This window comes from Acanthaster planci, linkage group LG01 (assembly GCF_054643075.1).
Source record: "Acanthaster planci isolate LZ-2023a linkage group LG01, COTS_SCS, whole genome shotgun sequence".
NCBI lineage: Eukaryota > Metazoa > Echinodermata > Asteroidea > Valvatida > Acanthasteridae > Acanthaster > Acanthaster planci.
The window spans coordinates 28085005-28105480 of NC_141777.1; the positions used below are offsets into that span (position 1 = coordinate 28085005).

General features: G+C 38.7%; 1 protein-coding gene across 1 annotated transcript in view; it reads right to left on the bottom strand.

The window, feature by feature from the left end:
- Positions 1–19574, bottom strand: part of dlst (dihydrolipoamide S-succinyltransferase) — a 34631-nt gene extending 15057 nt beyond the window's left edge. Inside the window, exons 1-6 of the mRNA XM_022227370.2 lie at positions 19465–19574; positions 12044–12074; positions 11638–11689; positions 4198–4280; positions 3540–3614; positions 857–912 (exon numbers count right to left, since the gene is read on the bottom strand). Coding sequence (XP_022083062.2) covers positions 857–912; positions 3540–3614; positions 4198–4280; positions 11638–11689; positions 12044–12074; positions 19465–19539 — 372 coding nt within the window. The 5' untranslated portion in view covers positions 19540–19574. The remainder of the gene's footprint in view (positions 1–856; positions 913–3539; positions 3615–4197; positions 4281–11637; positions 11690–12043; positions 12075–19464) is intronic.
- Positions 19575–20476: the final 902 nt, after the last annotated feature.

The window sequence follows — 20476 nt, forward strand, 5'->3', positions numbered from 1 at the left end:
TCAGGAATTAGATTTTGAGTAATTTTGTTGCAGGGGAACATAATGCACAAATGACAAGTGATGGACTAGACCTTTAAAACAGAACACCTTCATGGCTGCATCTGAATTGGGTGGATGGGCTACTGCTTATTGCTATTTGCCACGGGAGTGCTGCCGTGACTATCCACGTCCACTGATGGAAAACAAAAGCTGATGAAACACTTGTGAACACCTTTGATGGCTATCTACATGTACTTTTACAACAGCTGTTATTAAGAAGCATGCCAAGTCCGCGTCCAATGAAATGCATGCTTTCAGTTTTTGGTTAATAGGTTAGTGCATAAGAAATGTATCAACAAGTAACGATGACACTGGCTTGCAATGGCCACTAGCTTGCAATTGGACAAGGCAAAGTTGTCAGCAACTATAAACATTGACTGCTTAGTGATTACACAATGTATCCTATGCACATTAAATTATTTCACCTTCGACTTCTGTTCTGATTTTGAACAACTTTTTATCTCAGGGACCCAAAAAACCCCCCCAAAACAGAAAGTGCAGTTATACATGTTCCTCTTAAAATTTGCAAAATGAAATCTTCATGATGGCCATTCACTTCCCCTTCCTTTCATTTCATTTATAGTCTGCTGTGCAACTACACAATTGGAGTGACGCGTCTAATTTGATTATCTATAATTAGCAGCCTACACACGTAAGAATCCCTGTTTCCGAGTGGCTGAAAGTCCGACAACAAATTACTGGACAACACACACCAAGAGTCAAGTTACTTGGGAAAGGGTGAAGACCCAAAGACATTAATTATTAAAGCAACTAATAGAACTAATTACAAGAGATAACTGGCATGAGAAAAACTCACCTTGTCTGTTTCAATCTCTCCCACTACTTCATCCTCCTTGACAAAATCACCGACAGCTACAGAGGCAAGAGAGAAAAAGACTCAGGGGTGTAAAGGTGAGGTACATGTAGCTCTCTTTATATGCTGTGGAAGTGTGAAGCAAAATGGCAGGCTGGAAGGGAGAAATGAGAGTATCGAGATTGAAGGCAAGCCATCCTAACACAATCCTGCCCTGACACCTACATGTATGGGAGACTGAAGCAGATGTGGGCGCCCAATGGGAGAGGGAACACTGGAGAAATTAAAAAAAAAAAAAGGGGGACAAGAGAACAGACAAGTGAAACAAAAGAACAGAAAGCAAGAAGGGAGATGAAAAATCCCAACTTTGTCTGAAGAACCTTTAAAACATATCCTCTCCTGCCAATAATTGTTTGCCAGTTTGGTAGAGAAAACAAAAAATCACCACCTAAGTTCAATTCATGTTGTAAACTGAACTGAGAATTTTTTGAGGTCTGTTTTTTTGGGGGGAGGGGTGTCGTGAAAATTTGAATTAACTTCTGGGCAGAAATGGCCATCTTGGGCAAAAACGCAAATCCATTCTAAGTACCTGCATCCAGTCTAATCACCGACCTTATTTGGTTTGTTGGTTTGATACAAACGAACGAGAACAAATCAAGAGGACAGATCTTGACAGAAATTGAGAGCAGTCTCAATTTAATATATTCACATTTGTGATGTCAGTAGTCCCTTCTCTTTACGTAGTTGCATTACTGTCGCATTTAGAAGGTGGGAATTCACCACAGTAGGTAATACATGTACCTGTATGTACTTGGCTGTGATACACAAATTGTTTACTAATTTAATGTAAGCCATGGAATTAAGGTTACAGCAGACCTACCGCACTAGACCCTATCTGCCTTTGATCTCCCTTCCAAATGATGTAAACAAAATGGCACACTGTAAACCACTTCTTATCTTCTTTTCCTCCCACACCTCCAATATCATTATGTGTAAGGGGAGCCGTGTCAGCAGAAATGCAGGGTATTTCAACTGGAACTAATGACCCTGCTCTTGAAGATGTGCACTTCACCTGAACATATGGTAGACATGGCAGTGGAATATTTAGTCTGGAGAAGGTGCACTTAAATTGTAAAAGAGCGCAGAATGCAACAGATGCCCTGAAGGGTAGTAGCCATGCATATAAACTACATGCTACTGTTCCAGGTCTATACAGTCTTAAATTGTCTTTTGAAAGCATTTCAATAATTACCAGATATGTCTTGGGGGGAACAAACAGGTTTCTTGTGGCAAATTAATGAAGAGGTTCATTGCAATACAACCCGCCCCCATCTGGTGGTTGTAATATGACTCTATTGGCAGTTTTCTCTGAGAATCCATAATAAGAAATTTAACCTTGTTTATTGCTATTCTCATTAAAAAAATGAAAAAGAAAAAAATGGACTTGGATTAAGGGAGCCCTTGATATTGTCTTGAGTTTATGACATCAGAGTCTTGTATTCACGCAAGGCTTCCCACCTGTCAATTCCTTGGCTTATATTTCCTGGTAGTGTTACATGACCACAGGTGGTTTTCATATAGCTCATCCCTTCTAACCCCTCCCTTCCTACTCCCGCGCAATGGGCCAAAATGTGGTTTTCCAATTAACCTGGGGCTTTTGTGGTCTAAAGGAAGAATCCATGGAACTAAGGAAATGAACAGGCAATTGCGCAGAGGGTGCCAATGATCAATTCATCCACTTCAATGAACAACTTCAACTTCTGCCCGGTTCACGCTATGGGTATTCAGTTACATCATCAAAGATGGCGGCTGTGGGTCTGGCAGTGTCATTGCACATGGACCTGAAGTATTTCCAAGTAATGTGCACAAACAGTTCACAGACATCTTTGAAGTGCCTATGTTGGAAATATGGAAGCACTGGCAGGCCCAGACAACTGCCTGGCAGAAACCACTGAAATTAATAATTTCAAAAGTGTAACACTCAAAAGCATAGGGCACACAGGAAACTGAAAAGGAAATGTCTCAAGTTCCCATGCACAGGAATTCCATAAAATGTGAGCATTTGCCATTTAATGCGTTTAGCAGAGGCACTCACAAACAAGCTAGAAAGTAGTCATGAATCAGAGCAGGAGTGAAATTCAAACTTTCACTACTTTCACTAACATTTTCAAATATTTTGTCAGAAGTTGGGTTCTGTTAAGGTGCTCCAATCAAATTTCAATAATTTGCAAGTTACTTATTTTATGTGGCTATTTGCCTATTTAAAACACAGATAATATCAAGTGTCCCATGGGTGGGAGGGGGGCAATATCCAGGGTAGTGATCAAATGAGTAAGAAACAAAGTTTGGGTTAGATCTGGGGTATCAAAAAAGTGAAATTAGTTTTGTTTTCAGTTAATATGTGAGAGCTACATTTTGTCCTTTAGATTAAATTTGTTTGTAACCAGGTTTTACTGCAACCCTGTATCGAGAGTGAAAGTTCCTTGCTCCAAAATTGGTGGGGTAGCTCAAGCTTTTGCAAAGGTTAGCTAATTCATTCGAAGAATGATCATGCTGGTAAACATTCAAAGTCGTTCATATCTTATTCTTATATGTAACAGTTCAATCAATAATTTATTGAAGTTTCTTGCTCTTTTTTCGGGGGTGGTTGGACATTCGCCCCTGCCTACTAAACATTACAACTCACCCTTTTCCCACCTGACATCACCTTCTGACACAGACTCTGCAAAGGGTGGTGTTTGCACAGTGTGGATCTCATCATCTTAAAAACACCACAAGAAAAAAAAAATCGAAAATTTGAACTGTAATTCCGAATAAGATAAATTTCAACATTTCTCAGTTTAACTGAGTCACTGTTCTTTAAAAAGGTGAGCTCATTATCCAAAGACCCAATTCAGGAAGAGCAGGTGGCAGAATTCACTTCCCTGACCCTCCTCGCCCAAAATGGATAAAATAGATGTCATAAAGCAATAGATGGTACACTGTACTTAAGGGTACCAGTTGAAGAGAGACTGTGAGTCAACTTACTTGCAGTTTTGTCCCTACTGATTAAACTGAGATTGAATATAGTATCCATTATCAGGATTCTTTGGAGGGTTTCATTAATAAACCCTCTTTTGTCCATGATGGGTGTTGGACAGTGATAACAAAAAGTTGGCAATGCAAAAAAAAGAAGAAACTTGCAAAATGAATTAAATTGAATTGAATCCAGCCAAATACTCCATATCCTCCTGGTGGATTTTGGAAAATCTGGAATGGTTGGGGAGGGGGCTGAGTCATGATGGCACTTGACTTGTGACAAAAAGGGACGAACAGGACAGTTGAAAGTGGTAAGCATAACCTACAGCAAATGCTTGAAGTTTGTAGACCTCTGAACGTGTTGCTACTGGACAAGATGCAAGGTGCATTCTTGCTCAAAGTTCGCAATCTATTATACAAAAAGAGAGAGAAAAACCAAACCATGACCTTAACGACAAAGCAATTCTGCTTAAAAATGTGATACACTTTGGTGTCACTTGTTCAGAAATTATCCCCCAGCCCCCAAATTATGCATCCTTACCCTACTGATTATCTGGTCAATAAATTTTTACCTTCATTCAAACACTGCATTGCATATTCAGACATGTCACAACCTTCTGCTGACAATGTCAAGGCTAGTCATGTGTTCTACAGGTTATACATGTGCATTCGACAGACAGAACACTGTCATGTTGTCTGCAGTACATCTACTCTGACCTCCTTTTAAAATATGAAGTTACAAGCTGGGGCAAGAAATTACAATCTCTATGGCTTATAATGTATAGTATTATACACATCAATGCCCTCTAAAATTGCATTCGACAGGGACTTCAATTGTGTAAGGGAGGCCAAGCACACATAAAATGACAGCTAGCAGAAATAGTCTTATACATATTTTACTTGTAAGTTTTCACTTTTGCCTTGCCAAGTGGAAATAGTGCTTTCTTTATTTTGAACCTACACTACATTCGCTTCTTTCATCTCTTAATGAGTGACACACTGGGCGATGTAGTCGTTCTTTCTAAGAGAAAAAATATCCAAGTGCCGCATAAAAAAACCCTGGCAATATTCTTTTCCCTGCAGAGCAACAGAACACAAAACCTCCCTGTTGCTCTTTTACAATGAAGATTGCCACCATCCATTATCTATGATTGGCTCAGCTGACCATGCCATATATCACAGTCATCTCTAGATACCACCTAAGACATGGCCGATACGATCACAATCCATAATGTACAAGCCAGGGGCGGTTTTTATATTTCTCCCTTTCCATTGTCCCACTACCTCAGGTCAGCACTTAAAATTAATGAAGTTTATGCAGGCGCCAAGACACAAAAGGCTCAAATGCACTGGGGGAGGGGGATGTATTCAGGTAATACTGAATTTGTCTGGTCTGTCTATTGGGGGTCGTGGACGTGGCTGAGGATATGTGTGGCTAAGGCTATGTAAACTGCAAGGGAGAGATACAGAAAATCTGAACTGAGCCTGAGAAAATTTGATGTCTGCTAGCTCAATCCACTAACTTACAATGTTCTTAACATGCACAAGTACAGCAACATACGTTATACATGTACCTCTACATGAAAACTGACGAATCGGTACCCTGAAAATAATCAACTGTAAATAGACCATCGTGTCAGAAGAAAGTAATCATCTTTGGTATAACAAGGGAAAAAGGCCTTGTCAAACGCATGTACATGTAACTCACACAGCATTTCCATTTCTCTGTAGACTGTTTACCGATCATGCCTTGATGAAACTACAGCTTACAGAAGATCATTGCTATCGAAGTGAGGGCTGCCCTGTTTGCTCCAGGCACATGCCTTACCCAACAATGATAAAACAGCATCAATTACATATGTGCCCTGAGTATTCCTTCTGCCTCAGTTCAGTTTCCAAATTCATAATAGATGTTAATGCCCAGCCTCTTTTTTGCATTTCTTTTCATTTCATTTCCTTCATTTATCTTTTTCCCCTCACTGCAGTCTCATCTTCTCTGGCTACAAAGGGAGCAAATGATCCATCTCCTCTGATCAGCTCCTTTGGTGCTCATCTCAGCAAATGCAAAGTCGTGATGCCCGAGGGGCAATATTTCATTAAGTTGTCTAAGGGCAATGATTCATGTGTTATATTATCATCCTCAGTAATTGCAACTAATAAGTCTTTGAAAAAAACAACAAAAAAAAAACAAAGCCACTTTGATTACATCTTCAACGGCGGGTTTCTGTACTTCAGAGTTCCAGTGGCCTGTCCTTCAGTGATCCATTAATCTGTCTTTTATGACTGCTCTTCTGCCAAGAAATTTTTTTTTTAGTCTAATACCCATTCTGATAAATTTTCAATAGACTTCTTCAAGATTGGTAAGAACAAAGATGCTGCTTTGTCATCATATTTCCTTGGCGGTGAATGGTGGGTGGTAAAACGTTAGGTTCTCAGTCATAAATTCATACAATTCTCAAGAATTCAATGCCTAGTCTTTAACAATGCCTTGTCAGTGCAATACAGGCCACATAATTGCAACTTGGCAATACTCCCTTGCCTTAAAGAGGTCAAACGTGCACCGGAATCTGTCTCGGCAGTGGACACAATACTCTTTGAATGCTTCTTTGAAGGAAGGCAAGCTGCACACATGCCCAAAAAAAAAAAAAAAAATGGCACCAAGGACTCAATAATGCAAGCAACAGCCTTTCCCACACGCAAAGAAAGATGTACGAAACCAGCCCACAGTTACTGCTTGAGCAGTGATGCAAGACGGCACTATTAATCAGTTGTGAAAGGATCTTTTTTCCTTACTTTACCCCCTTGCCGTACACACACACACACACACAAAGGAGGGGATATTTCTTTGGCTCAGGTCAGGGATAGGCGAAGTGTTATTCACTTCTTTATTTTCTTTAGAAGTTCCCTTGGATTGGTGGGAATAACGTCCAAGCACCCAAGCTACAGGTGCAGAAAGCTCGGCACTTCTGAGAGTGCGAGGGCCCAACTCCTCCAGAGTCCCTTTCAAGTTGTTCATTTCCACATGAATTGCAGCAGTGATGATTAACAATGCTTTAGAACTTGGTGCACAATGCTGGACCAACTGAGTGTCTGTGAGTATTGCTTGGGGCGTTTTAAATCCTGATGGCACAAACAGCACAACAGAGTTGGTGCAACCCTCCATGATGAGGGCCTCACTGCAACAGGCAGGAGGGTGAGAACTACTCCTTCCTCCTACCCTCTCTGAAAGACAAAAGGGCAAGTGAACAAAGCCAAATAAAACCATTCGAAACCAAAAACAAACAAACAAACAAACAAACAATTCCACAACCAGTAGGTTTGTTACCTCTAGTCTAGAAAAAACCTACATTCGTGAAGTAAAATGTTGCAACTGATGCAACAAGAAAATCTATTACCACTGAGGCCTGTCAGTCAAGAGCAGTTTTATTGGGTGCATGCCTTCTTTTGTAGGCAAAAGTGCCAATAGATGTTAACATTTACACCATGTAGATATAAGTACATATACATCAAATGGGGACATAATCAATGTAAGGTGGAAAGCTTGCGGTAGCACCATGCAAGGATACGATCTCTTTGTGAGTCTATATGGTTCTGAAAAGAACCATGAGGAACTCAACGTTCCGGACAGTATGCTCTGTCCGTCGTCAGGAGACATTTGTCTGTCACCATAAATAGCTTGAAATCACATAAACAATGTACTTTTGAAAAGCTTGCCGGAGTGTGAGAGTGGGAATATGTAAACCTACAAAAGGAACAACTTTTGCAATGACATTTTAACCCCACAAAAATGTCATCTGCTTCAATAATCACACTGAAGTATTATGTAAAATAAAGGAATATTTAAAGTAAACAAACACAACTCAAAGCCCTTTTCATTTGAAGTTTAATGTTGTCTTTCTCAAGATATGACAGTCGTAACAATTATCATGAAATCAGAAATTCACAGCATTAAAAACCTGTTTACTTAGGTTCATGCAATTCAATGGGGAAAAGAGATTGTCAAAAAAATACCGGTACATTTTCATCCAAAAAGCATCCAGTCACCCTCACCTTATCTGTTCTGGCTCAAAACCATTAAAAACACAATTAACGTTCATATTTATGTTCAAATTGAATACCTCATTGAAAGAAGGGCCCAACTTAGGCAAAACCTTTTTTTGAGATAAAAAAGAAGAACTGGATATTTTTCAAAGGAATTGCAAAGCAAATCAATTAACTCTCCTTGGCCTAAATGGTGGAGTTGGGCCTTTGTGTTAATGGGGTATTCAACTAATTTAAGAGAATTGAAAAAAAGAAGGGGGAAAAAAAAAACCTGCAGTAAAATTCTTTTATTCTGCCGTTCTTCAACAGGTGGCATCTTCCTGACTCTAATACAAGCTGCAATGGCTAATTGCTCCTCCATGTATCTCAACAGTTGTAACAATTTCTCCGCCTGCCATAAATGACACTCAGGACGACAGGGATGATGATGATCACTCTGATGATGGCAAAGATGAAAATGCATCTTAAATAATAGATTGTGCTCCCGCAAATTGGCTGTATTCCCCCAAGGCTCCTTGGCTATTACCGGAGCATCCAGGAGGCTGGAAATTGTTTTTCTGGTGCATTGTCAAGACTGGCTGAAGAAAGATGGATGACCCATCGTTTATTTATGAATGGAGCCATCTGAGAGTTATTACGTGTATGGTGATGACACAATGACTTCTGTCTCCAGAAAAAAAAAAAAAAAAGTGGGATCATGATGACGCTACACTTACCGTCTCCTAAGAGGAGAATGTCATTCATTATCAAGACAACAGAAAGTGAATTTCTTCCAGGCCAATTGTTGCTGCTTGAGCTTTTTGGCAGTATTGCACTGAAATTGGTTATGAATTGAGTTTGGTTCCATTGTCAGACATAACATGCAGGTGTGCGCACATCATACTACAGTGCCTACATTTATGTACTACAGAACAATTCAATTATGTACATGTACATCGGAAGGCCATCTCCAACTTATTACAATATCAAAATTATGTAAATTGCATGTTCCAGTACACGTACAGCACCCAACAACAGAACAATGAAATTCCTAATTCTCAAACCTGTGGAACATTATCAGAGAGCAAAAGACAGTGAGTCATTAAGGGTAATTAAACTTGCTTGTTTAATACCTCTGATTAAATCTTAATGTCACGATCAATTTTATTCTCTTTTCAATCTCAGGGAGGAAGAATCCCATCTCCTTCCTTCTGATCTTGGCCATGTGACAACAGATTTATTTCACATGAACTCGGCATAATTGTTGATACATCACTGCTTTGTAAATCTGCAAACCAGCCCAATCACACAAAACCTGTTGCAACAATGGTGAAATAATTATGTTATATTTGTGTCTGTGTCTCAGCCCTTTTTGCAATGCTTGGTGACTGAAGACCTAGGATTTGCAGGACTTGCTTGGTGACTGAAGACCTACATGTAGGATTTGCAGGACTTCCTGAAAAGCACTTCCTGAAAAGGTACCGGTACACTGCATGTCTATGAAACTGGTGCATGTATGGGTATCATGCAAAAAGCCATAACTCAACAAAGTCACTTTAAAATATGGGCTTGCCATCAAAAAAATAATAGTGCAGTGGTGATTAACCAAAATACAAGGAAGAGGAGATTTCACCCTCCTCCCAGTTTAACAAGAACCAAAGGCTGACAGTATTAGTTTGATAGAAAATGTTGACTTCCAAACAAGTAAAATTACTTCAACGCAATGGACACTTATTTTGAATTCTCCAATAAACCAGTGCAAAGTACAATACATGTAAAGTGATATTAAGTAAAGGGAAAAAGATAAGTACCACCAGTAACAAAATAATACATTGAATCTAATTAATTGAATTGAAGTTAACAGGTCGGGAATAAGAAAAAGAGTAATATTATTGGAGAGTAAAAGGCTGTTCACATACGCCAAACCTTGTACATGTAGGCAGAACAGCCTGGACAGACGATAAGTACATGTGGACAATACAATGTAATCACACACACCATTGCACACGCAGCAAACCCAACCCAATCCAATCCAAATTGAACACAAAATCAAAAACCCAAAATAACACAAAATACAAACACAATCAGATAATGCAATCAAAGCCTGACAAAACCAATGCAGTATAATCACGTAATAAACCAAACTGACACAAAAGAGGAAAATAACAACAGAGAGAGGGCCAAGTTTTGTACTAAGAGAGAAGAATCCTCTTGGAAGGCAGATACCCAGTATATCATTCTGCTGACTAAACCTAACTAAATTTGTTCAGCTTCTCTGCATTGTGAAATACAGTAATAGCATCAAAGCATTTACACATATCACAGTATCTCACAGTATCTGTAATTTAAAGGTGTCGATATTTTACCATTATTCATGCACACTGGCATCGCAACATCTGAACTTTCCTGCAACTGTCTTAGTTCCCTGGGGAATATACTAGCCTGATGCTGCCACATCAAATGCCAATGGCTAAACATAGTAACCTTATGCCCATACAGGTACCCATGTACTTAGGGGTGGGGAGAGGCATGCAGGAGTATAGTGACTTACCCAGGACCATATGCTGCCACCAGCTGGAGTTTAACCCCCGACCCACTTATCAGAAGCTACAAACCCTAACCACTAAGTCACATGCCACAGTTATTTCTTGGCCTGATCTACAAAACTGACCACCTTTTCCAAATCCTTCATTCTATTCTTGAGATAAGTTGGGTATATAGCCTCAAATTCAATGGAGGCATTGACGCCAGATTCTAAGCTATCCATTGGCTTATACAGACTTGTTGACCGAGGTGAATCTCAGTCAGCCTGTCCCACACATAACGGTGGAACTCCCGTCAGTGCTGTGGCCGCTGTATGTCCCATTGCTTCTGGAGACTTGAACAGTGAAGGTGCATAATCTGGTGACGTCATTGACTTGGTGACCCATCCAGCAGGCACATTCAACGACTAGAATGTGCTCAGCAAGGATGGAGATGTGAGAATACTGTTCAGTGGGTGGGGATAAATTGAGCCGAGGATCTGGAAGGTGGTGAGTCTTCAGCATTGTGATGATGCTAAGCTCAAGGTCAAGTTTAGCTGAGCCACGTACCGGTACTAAAAACTTTTTTCACCAGTGTCCATGCTGATGACAATCTCATAATTGGTACCTTACTACATGTGGAACAGTGGGGTTATCTTTGATTTGAAACTCTGAAAGCTTGTGACAATGAGTAACACGTGCGTCACCATGTGTGATGGTTTGATTTTGTGTTTAGATGCTGCATAGATCTACAATATATATAAATTAAAATACTGATTAAAAAAGTGCATTTGGAATTTATTTTTGGCTCCAGTTATTTCAGTTTTGCATCTTTTCGATCAAATTCCCCCCACCCCAAATTAAACATGCTCCTTTTTCGTTCAGGTTCGAATTTAGTCTTGCAGATTCCCTTGATTTTAAATGTCCTTGATATGAAACTTTATATGAAAAAAGTTAACCATCAGGTAAAAACACAATCATATTTAATGAAAGGGATGAAACAAAAATGAACACACCATAAATAAAAGTCATTAACTTACAGGGCAATTTTTTATTAATGTAAAATCTGGCACAGGGACAAGTTACCAATGCAGGTCCAACAAACGTCTTGGATTTAATTAAGAAAATAAGTCCCTGATTGAAACAAAAACAAAAACTCTTTTCTTACTCCTGATAAGTTCTAAATTGTTAATCATTTTTTTCTATCTGCTGAATTACATTTACCTGTTAAACTGCTGTGCTCCATGTCTGTCAAATACAGCTTGGTTCCTAGGACCTGCAATAAGCAATTATTCACCAAAGATTCTCAGAAATGTCTTTTGAAATGTCTCACTGGCAGATGACGATAAACAATGAGTCTATTTGTAATCATAACACAATTGCCAATTCCCATGTTGCTGCAGTACAGTTTATTTAAGGCCAATGTAATTTGATGTTACGTATTTCCTCTTCAACACGTGTTTTGTGTGGCCACAATTTACTGACGGGCCTGACTTTCCATGAAAAGCTTATGTGACTATGTCTTCAAACCACAGAGGACCTCTAGTTCCCTAAAATTAGGGGGCAAAGACCAAACACAAATTATCCAAAGTGATCTCTCATAAAATTTGAAGAAGTAAGTTTTTATTACCTGAACAGGAAATACTTGCGGCTTGGGCTGGCTGTTATACATATAGGAAGAAAGCCAAACAAACAAACAAACAAACATGAATGAGACACAGAGAGAAAGAGAGATATGAATCTGAGCCTACCCCCTCCCAAAAATGGCTGAGTGGATTGTTTAATTCGTTGAGAAAAGAAAGTGTATAAGATTTTAACAGCTAATAAATCATTCTTTTCAGCATCTACAAAGTGTCAACTTGTTTTAGAGCTTCCTCTTCAAGTTGCTATTAAAAGACACAAATGACACCATTTCCCAAGTTAACCACAAATTTTACCATACGACAGGAAATTACACTTTTGAGTGGCGTGGTAACGAACATCCTTATATTTGGGCTCTGGTCTATATTTGTAGTTAGTCTGAGTCACACTTCTTGGACTATTTCTCCAGTATTACTGAATAGGCAATTACAGTGTAAATACATCTATCCTGACCCAAACCAACAAATTCCTCCTAGACCTTTGACAGAGAAAGGGAGGGTTTTGTCCTTATTACTAGTACAGTACCTACATGTATCTTGGAACCTGCTTATCAAATTTTAAGTTTGATGTAGGAATTGTAGTGGATCCCTGAAGTACACGTACGTGTACACCTATCATGTCAACACTTGGTTCTTCCCCTGAAATTTTTTAATCCCACCCCCCAAATGATTATCACGTAAAACATGTCAAGATATGTAATATGCCACATGACGGTTGAAGCAGATTCTTCTCCCCAAATTTTTACCTTCCTATTAAAGTGTTCAATAAGGACTCTCCTCATTCCACAAAATGCAATAACTACTGAAGTGCAAAGCCTACTAATTGTACGGGGTCCAATATCATGAACAAAAGATCTTTTTTTTTCCTACTCAGATGAACTAAAGTTAACAGACTTATGTGTACTTAACCATGATGACTGAGTCTTATCACTAAGAGCTCGTGACTTGTGAGTCGCATTTTTTTTGTTCATGAACAGAAATCAATTATTACGTCTATATATGTGTATGTTATTTCCAGCTGCATACATGCATATCTACAGCTAGGTATAAGCTTTAATAACTCTACTGGGCTACCAATGTCGATATAAACTGCACATGTACAATTTGCATACTTAAGTCTACAATCACTGGATCAAGTCAACATGAAGGGAGGACGCTGGTATCTGCCAACAGACCGTATTTGCGACGTCCCCAATTTTAGTCGTATTCCTGAATGTACAGTGTAAATTTGAAACCCTTACTGGGATGGTACCAGGTGATTTTGGGGGGTCGGAATGAAATCGTAGATTACAGTTTGGTTCTTTGAATTGAATATTTTCAAATAAATATACTTCGTTGGGGAATATGACTAAAATTGGGTTCCCACGAATACGGCCTATTCCTTGGCAATCCTTCCATGGCCCAAACGGCCATGTCCAAAATATGTCCTGAGCTACTGCTACTGATGCATAATATGCTCCCTCAGATTTTTAATCATTTGTTCTCATAAACTTCTTCTGTTCATTCGCATGAAACACGAATTTCTCCCAAAGGCGATCTGTACGTGAGCAAAAACAGAACTTTCTTTTTTAGAAACAGTTAATTTCAAGGTGGTGTTATATACTGGAATGAACTCGATACTGGTCTAAAAGAGTGTACTACCTTGGTCTCATTTGCCAAAACACTGAAAGACTCGATCATCAATACTTATACTTAACAAAAAAATCATCGTTGTATTGCTTAAGTCATAATTTTACATATTTTACCAGGACTCACTCTTCAATACATTGTCTTGTTTCAGTCCTTGTGTAGTTGATTAAGTCTTAATTAGTCTTGTTTTGTTTTGTCTTGTTTTGTTTTGTCTTGTTTTGTCTTGTCCCAGGGAAAGGTACAAAAGCTCGGCTTCACCTTTTTCCTTCATGTTGACTTCATTTGATATGTACATTGTACATGTACACTTAAATATACATGTATACTGTAAATAAATTGTTGTGTGAATTGTTATCGGGGATGTCAATCTGAAAATAAATGTTGAATTGTTATGTCATGTTATGAATTGTTATGTTATGCATGTACCGTACATCAAACATTATTTCAACATGCATTCACATCATTGCAATTCTGCATGGAATTCTTCAGTGAGGACCTCTGCCTGGACTTGTCTTTGAAGTCTGATTCCACAGAAGGAAAACTAAAAGGAAATCATCTTTTATTTATTCAACTATCATAAATCATTATCTCCTGAAAGCAGAACCTGCATCAACCCTCAGCTGAAGTCCATGATGTCCTTTTTCTAAAATTTCCTTAATTTCGGAGACAAACTTGAGGTCTTAAAAATTTCATTTTTAAATAGTTTACTGGCAACTAACTTTAAACTTCTGACACAAGAATCTATTAACTAAAGAAAACTGTAATATTGGCACAGCTGGAACCAAATTGTATTTCTACCTCTGAAGTAAACTGCACGGCCCTGCCAAATCCCATATGCATAGGTTAACTTACTCTAATAGTCTCACCAATATAAGTTGTTTAAACAATTATTTTGTACTTTTTGGTTACTTACTGTAAGTATTATGCACATGCTTGTTCATGCATGTGAGATTTAACACTGCCTCTCTTCAACAAAGTAAATAAACAAGTGACTTCAGACTTGGAATGGGACTCCCAGCAAGTACATGTAAATTACGATTTGAACTTGAGGCAAATGGCACAGGCTCAGACTCAAGCAAGTACATGTAACTCAGGGTATGAACTGAGCCTTAAAGACTTGCCTACAACATTGTTACTAGATATGGTAGCAGTCAAGTGCTTTAGTTGATATAGTATGCAGTAACAGTGCACGTAGCCAAGTTGAATACAAATTGGAGAACAGCGCAAGTTTCAACTTCCACAATTTTTCCAAGTAAGTAAATTCACTAGCGTCTTTATGTTTGCATGAGCTAGTGTAATTACAAATACATGTACAACAAAATGCTTAATCTTGTGTAGGAGAGAGTTGAAAACAACACCTACATGTATAGGTTCAGATGCACATGATGCAGAGCTCTATGAGAATGATGGGCGAAATTCATTTAGCAATGACATCAGCAGAGACTTAGCAATGAAATCTGCAAATTTGGATAACTGAATATTCCCTTTATAAAAATTAAACTATCCTGATTTAGAAAAAGTTGGTTTCTCCCAAATCTAGTTCCAACCAAACATAAAATGAAGGTTACTGAAAGTAATGCAACAAATTTTGTCCTCTCTAAGTACTACATTCCACAAAAGAAAAAGAGTACTTCAGTGACAAGAGATGGAGGGACTAAAATGCACTATTGGTGAGAAACATGCAGAACATCATCCAAATAAAGATTGAGAATGTTGTCTGCTACTTCTGTTTACCATGAATGAATGACCAGAGGTTGACCTCACAGCCATGCCAAATTAAAATGTCAAATCAGCCTTGGAAAATAATGACAGGACAGACCTTCCCCCATGTTTCCTTCCCACATATAGCTGTGACCACTCTCGTGTACATGTACATATGTAGGCCTACACATCCAGAACTAAACTCAGCACATATACTGCTGTGATAAACTAAGCTGATGCATGTTTTCACTGCCAAAGTGATGGCAGTCATCTGACTTTCATCTGTTCACAATTATCAAACAATACACGTTGGGCATGGTTGCTGATGCTCCACTGCTCAGCATGCTCAGTTGATCCAATCTGAAATCTTCAACTTTACTTCCCTTTTTGGAAACAATCTTGGAAAGAGTTCTGTATATGGACAACACTTGATGCCCCTGTGCACAAACCTATGGGATTTGTTTGGACAGATTTGAACATTACAAAGTGACAAAACAATAATATGGTCAGTTCGTGAAACAAAAAAGTACTGTGTCTGGAGGACGCTGTGCTTGAAAAACTGATGTAGTTACTATTTAGTCAGTTCCTGAAGTCCATGTGATCGAGTTCACACATCGCCTTTCCCACTAAAATGATGAAGTGGCGAAATTACAGGAACGTGCAAACTCTATGCTAAAAGTAAGTCATTTAATGTTGACTGATTGAAATAGAGTAACATAAATGGTTTTAAATGAAACTTCAGCAAGGGTTTGAGGGTGAACTGTCATTAGTATGCCCTGTCAGTCCTGGTCCTATTTAAGTTCTCTGCTAGCGTTATGCATTACACCTAGGCCTAGCCTTCACTAACAAATATGCAACAGAAAATATGTTCATGTCATGCGACTTTTTCCTATTTCCTATAGTTCTTGATCTCCATCCATTAGGCCTATGTGCATTGCAGGCAAGCACTGATTCACATGATTCATTGACTTGTAAATTGATTTTGGATCTTTGCTTTTATTTATATTTCCATATGTTTTGGCGTTTCAAGCTCTGTGGCTTGATGTTGTTACCCCCCTAGCTGAGGTACCCAAACGTATCCGAAGTCAGTATTCAGAATTCACGTTTTGGCTTGAACAGAAAAAAAAATTTTGCTGGTTATAGTAAAGCTCTGAAGACAAGTGACACTGTGTTTGATTTGGATGCTTCCATATTTATTTTAACAGAAAAAAAACCAGAGAAAACATGTTCTCCTTAGAGGTGCTCTTTAACAGCTGTTATTTCATTTTCTGTATAGGTTCAGTTTCAGCCAGACAAGGATGATGGTGACAATCCAGCGGCCTTTCTTACACGGATAAAGCCACTGCAGGTGATGATGTGCTATATAATCGTTTGAAGAGTTTTAAGGTCCCTCCTGAACCAAAGTTTCTTTTGTGAACTAATTAAAGAAAATAAAACTTCCATAGTTCATTTATTTAAATTTATAACCAAATATCCTCTGAGGTGCAGTTAGAGAAATAAAAGGAACCATCCATGAAATAATCCACAGAGGTTTCAAAGGCCACACAGCAGCAAAGAGTCTGTGGTATACATATTTGCATTTAGCTGAAGGCACTACTTAACATTCCCTTTTTTTACAATCAACTTAATTCAACAGGTAAAGCTATCGTAACTGTAATATCATAATTTATTTTTAGATCCTAAAGTCCTAATGGGAAACTCCCAGAATTTGGAATATTATGATGGAAGAAAGTACTGAAATTTGGATGAGTCTTGATACATGTATATCTTACACCTGCATCTCAACGTTTTGGACTGCATGGAAATCAAATAGAGTAAATGGGTCATTCCATGAGGTTGGGGCACAATCTGTGATGGTGTCCTTGTTACATCCAAAACTTTTACCACCTGTCATGACCTGAAGAGTAAGTCATTTACTCTGTAAAACCAACATATATCTGTATTCAGCCTGATGTATAACAATGTCAATTTGGAATCCGTACGCAGGCAAATAACTGTTCATTTTTACAGAACCCATGTAACAATTGACAGCGTCACAAATTGTGCCCCAACCTCATGGAATGACCCATATAAAAATCATGAGCAAGAAATAAACTTGTGGTAAAAATGCAGCCGCATTTGTTTTATTACAGCTAAAATGAAATGATAGGGCATGCACGTTTTGAAATACAATTGTTCCAATAAATTATTTTAGTGCTAGAAATAACAAATTTTTAATGTTCTATACTGGAGTAAGTGAAAATGCCATGGAAATGATAATTATATGTACAGGTGTACATGTACTCATGTACCTAGTCTGTTTATGTTTTGATGTATGTTTGTGACACTTTGTGTTTGCTACATGAGAAGGGAATTCATGTTTAGGTACATGTAATACAATTTTGAAATATTTCACCCAGTATTTTTGACAATGGATGCTAATGGTGGTTTGCAAATGAGAATCCAAAACATCAAAACGATCTGGCTGAATCTTCACATACTGCGTCGGTTCATAGAATATACTGGCATTGCATCACACTGTTAACATTATCATATTAGTTTTACAAAGTGACAAAACAGTTCGTGTGTCAGTTCGTAACTCCATAAAAAGATACAATATATATTACACACAGTCAAAATATAGTTTTTACGAACCGAAAAACTTATTTAGACCTAAATATCTCCATTTTAACTACATTCACAAATCAAACGATTTATTTTTATGCTACATTTTGTGTACCCCCAGAAGTGTGGGGTCTGACGTCCGACCCCACAGTTCTAGGGGTACATTTTGTGCAAATACCCTGCAAAAATTACCTAGAAATGTGAACATTACCCACTGAAATTTTGCATTTGAAAACTTACAAACCTTTCAAAGCAATTGTCTCGAAATCTTGTTTTCCAGCCCAGTGCTTACTTTGCTGGATCATGAAAACAGCGACGATTTTAATGCGCGAATTAAGGCTCCTCCACGAGGGTGTCGGTACCTTTGCCCCATGTCCACTTCGCCCCACTATCACTTCGCTCCATTTTCACTTTGCCCCATCGATTATAATTCATTCTGTTCTTCAGTAACAGAGGCATGGGCCTAGATGCAACAAGTGAAAAAATCGACGTTTGAGTACCCAAATAACGATCGGAGAATCAAACTTGGAAAAGCCAAAACAATGCTTCCAATTTCCCAACCAACCCAAATTTTTCAGCGAGACCCTAAAATTGGCAAGTTAGAAAAAAAAGTTGTCTTCCTGTTTCATTGTCGCCGTGGTAAAAACATGTGCGCAAAGAGCTCGTTCCTGCACCCATGTGAGAGAATGCATGATAGAGCGTGGCAACCAGTCTATTCATGCCGCGTTATCATGATATACATGTACGTGATCTCACAAATCGAAAACAAACCACTGATGTTGCAAGATTTCTTCACGTTAATTCTTAGTATCTTGTTAGGTTGTTTTGCTTGTATTTGAAGCGAGCATGTTTCCACAAAATTACCTGCACGCTAAGCTTTATCCGATCACCCGGGCACAGCTGTCTGGATGCACTGACAATCATCAAAATGAAGTGAACAGAATTGTTTGTGTTGCTTTGAAATAAACTTGAAGAGGATGAGAAATAAACCCAATATGTATTAATTCTTCATACAGACCAAGCAGTCGACATTACTTTAGCGAATGCCATAGAGTTTTCTATTATAACTACATGTTTTTTGTGGAACTCCTCTCTCGACCATTTTTTTGAACATGTTGAAGAGGCTTGTCAATGCACGTGAGCACCGACGGCAAAGTGGAAATGGAGCAACGACGTGGGGATGGGACAAAGTGGAGATGGAGCGATGTGGGGATGGGGGGAGGTGGGGATGGGCTAAAGTGGTTGGGGCGACGTGGAAATGGGGCGAAGTGACTGTAAAGCCTCCACGATAATAGTAAAAGTCGTAAAGTACAGTACATGCATAACGTTAGGCAAAGGGCCTAAACATGTACTGTAGCTATGTCAGTCGACAGTTCAGCACTTGGACAGATTAACGAAATGTACTTGAAAAATGACTCCTAAATCCAACTTTAACTGTTCTGTAACCTCCACAGTTATCGGTTCTTTAAAATACATACCGGTGTACTTGCACATGCCGAAATATTGGTAAAATGCGGCGAAATCTGCCGGCTACTTTGATCGAAGACAACATTATGGGGGACCGGAAAGTACAGAGGTCGAGTTAAACCAAGGGCTTGGACTAAAACTAAATACTAGGAAAATAAAATTGACAAAATTAAAAGGGAAGAACATAAAAAAATATTGAATAAAAATGTAAATTTTGAATTATTTTTTATGAAAAGAAGTCATAGTAATGTCCCAAAGCATATCACGGCTAAATTCAGAAATGTAATTTAGTGTGAAAGAGACCAGAGGTTATCGCAGGCTGTCGTCTGCATGTGTGTAGGCGCCTTGGTACTGACTATTGCACATCGCGTTCATTATTACTCGCAACATCTGCACTACAAGCATGACAAGTGGCCTACTACTACATTTTAGTACTACATGTAACTTCCGAGCGTTGTGAGGGCCAAATTGGAACTTGTAAGTACACGATTTTTAACAAACATTTTTAAGTGAGAAGGATTGCAATGCCCTACATTTTCCTTAGACCATATGTAATCCACCATGTATCATGCTTATGTTATGGTATTAAAATCCTTGTAAACGTAGTAAAGTTATGGCAGCAGACACAAGTTCAGAATCATAACCTGATTCCTGAAACATTTCTAGTTTTTCTCGGCAATGTACAAACCAAAGTGTGCATGGCACCTGCTCTGGTCAGCGTTGTTGGTTACCACTCAATTGTGACTTGCCGTGATGGTCCTTGAAGCCAACAGCGTCATTGCAACATATATGTATCTCGGCTTCAAGCATGTCAAGTGTATTAAACCAGCAGACTGATCCCTAAAATTCAGAATACTGCTGTCCTTCATTTAATTGGGGAGGAAATTTTTCCATATCGGACCATCACAATTTTCTAGTGTAAACACCCTACTACTCGGTTCAGTACCTACTGGTGGCTGAGGGGAGCAGATTAAAATGACCGAAGTGACTATTGTTAAAGGTACTGTAATTCAATTATCATT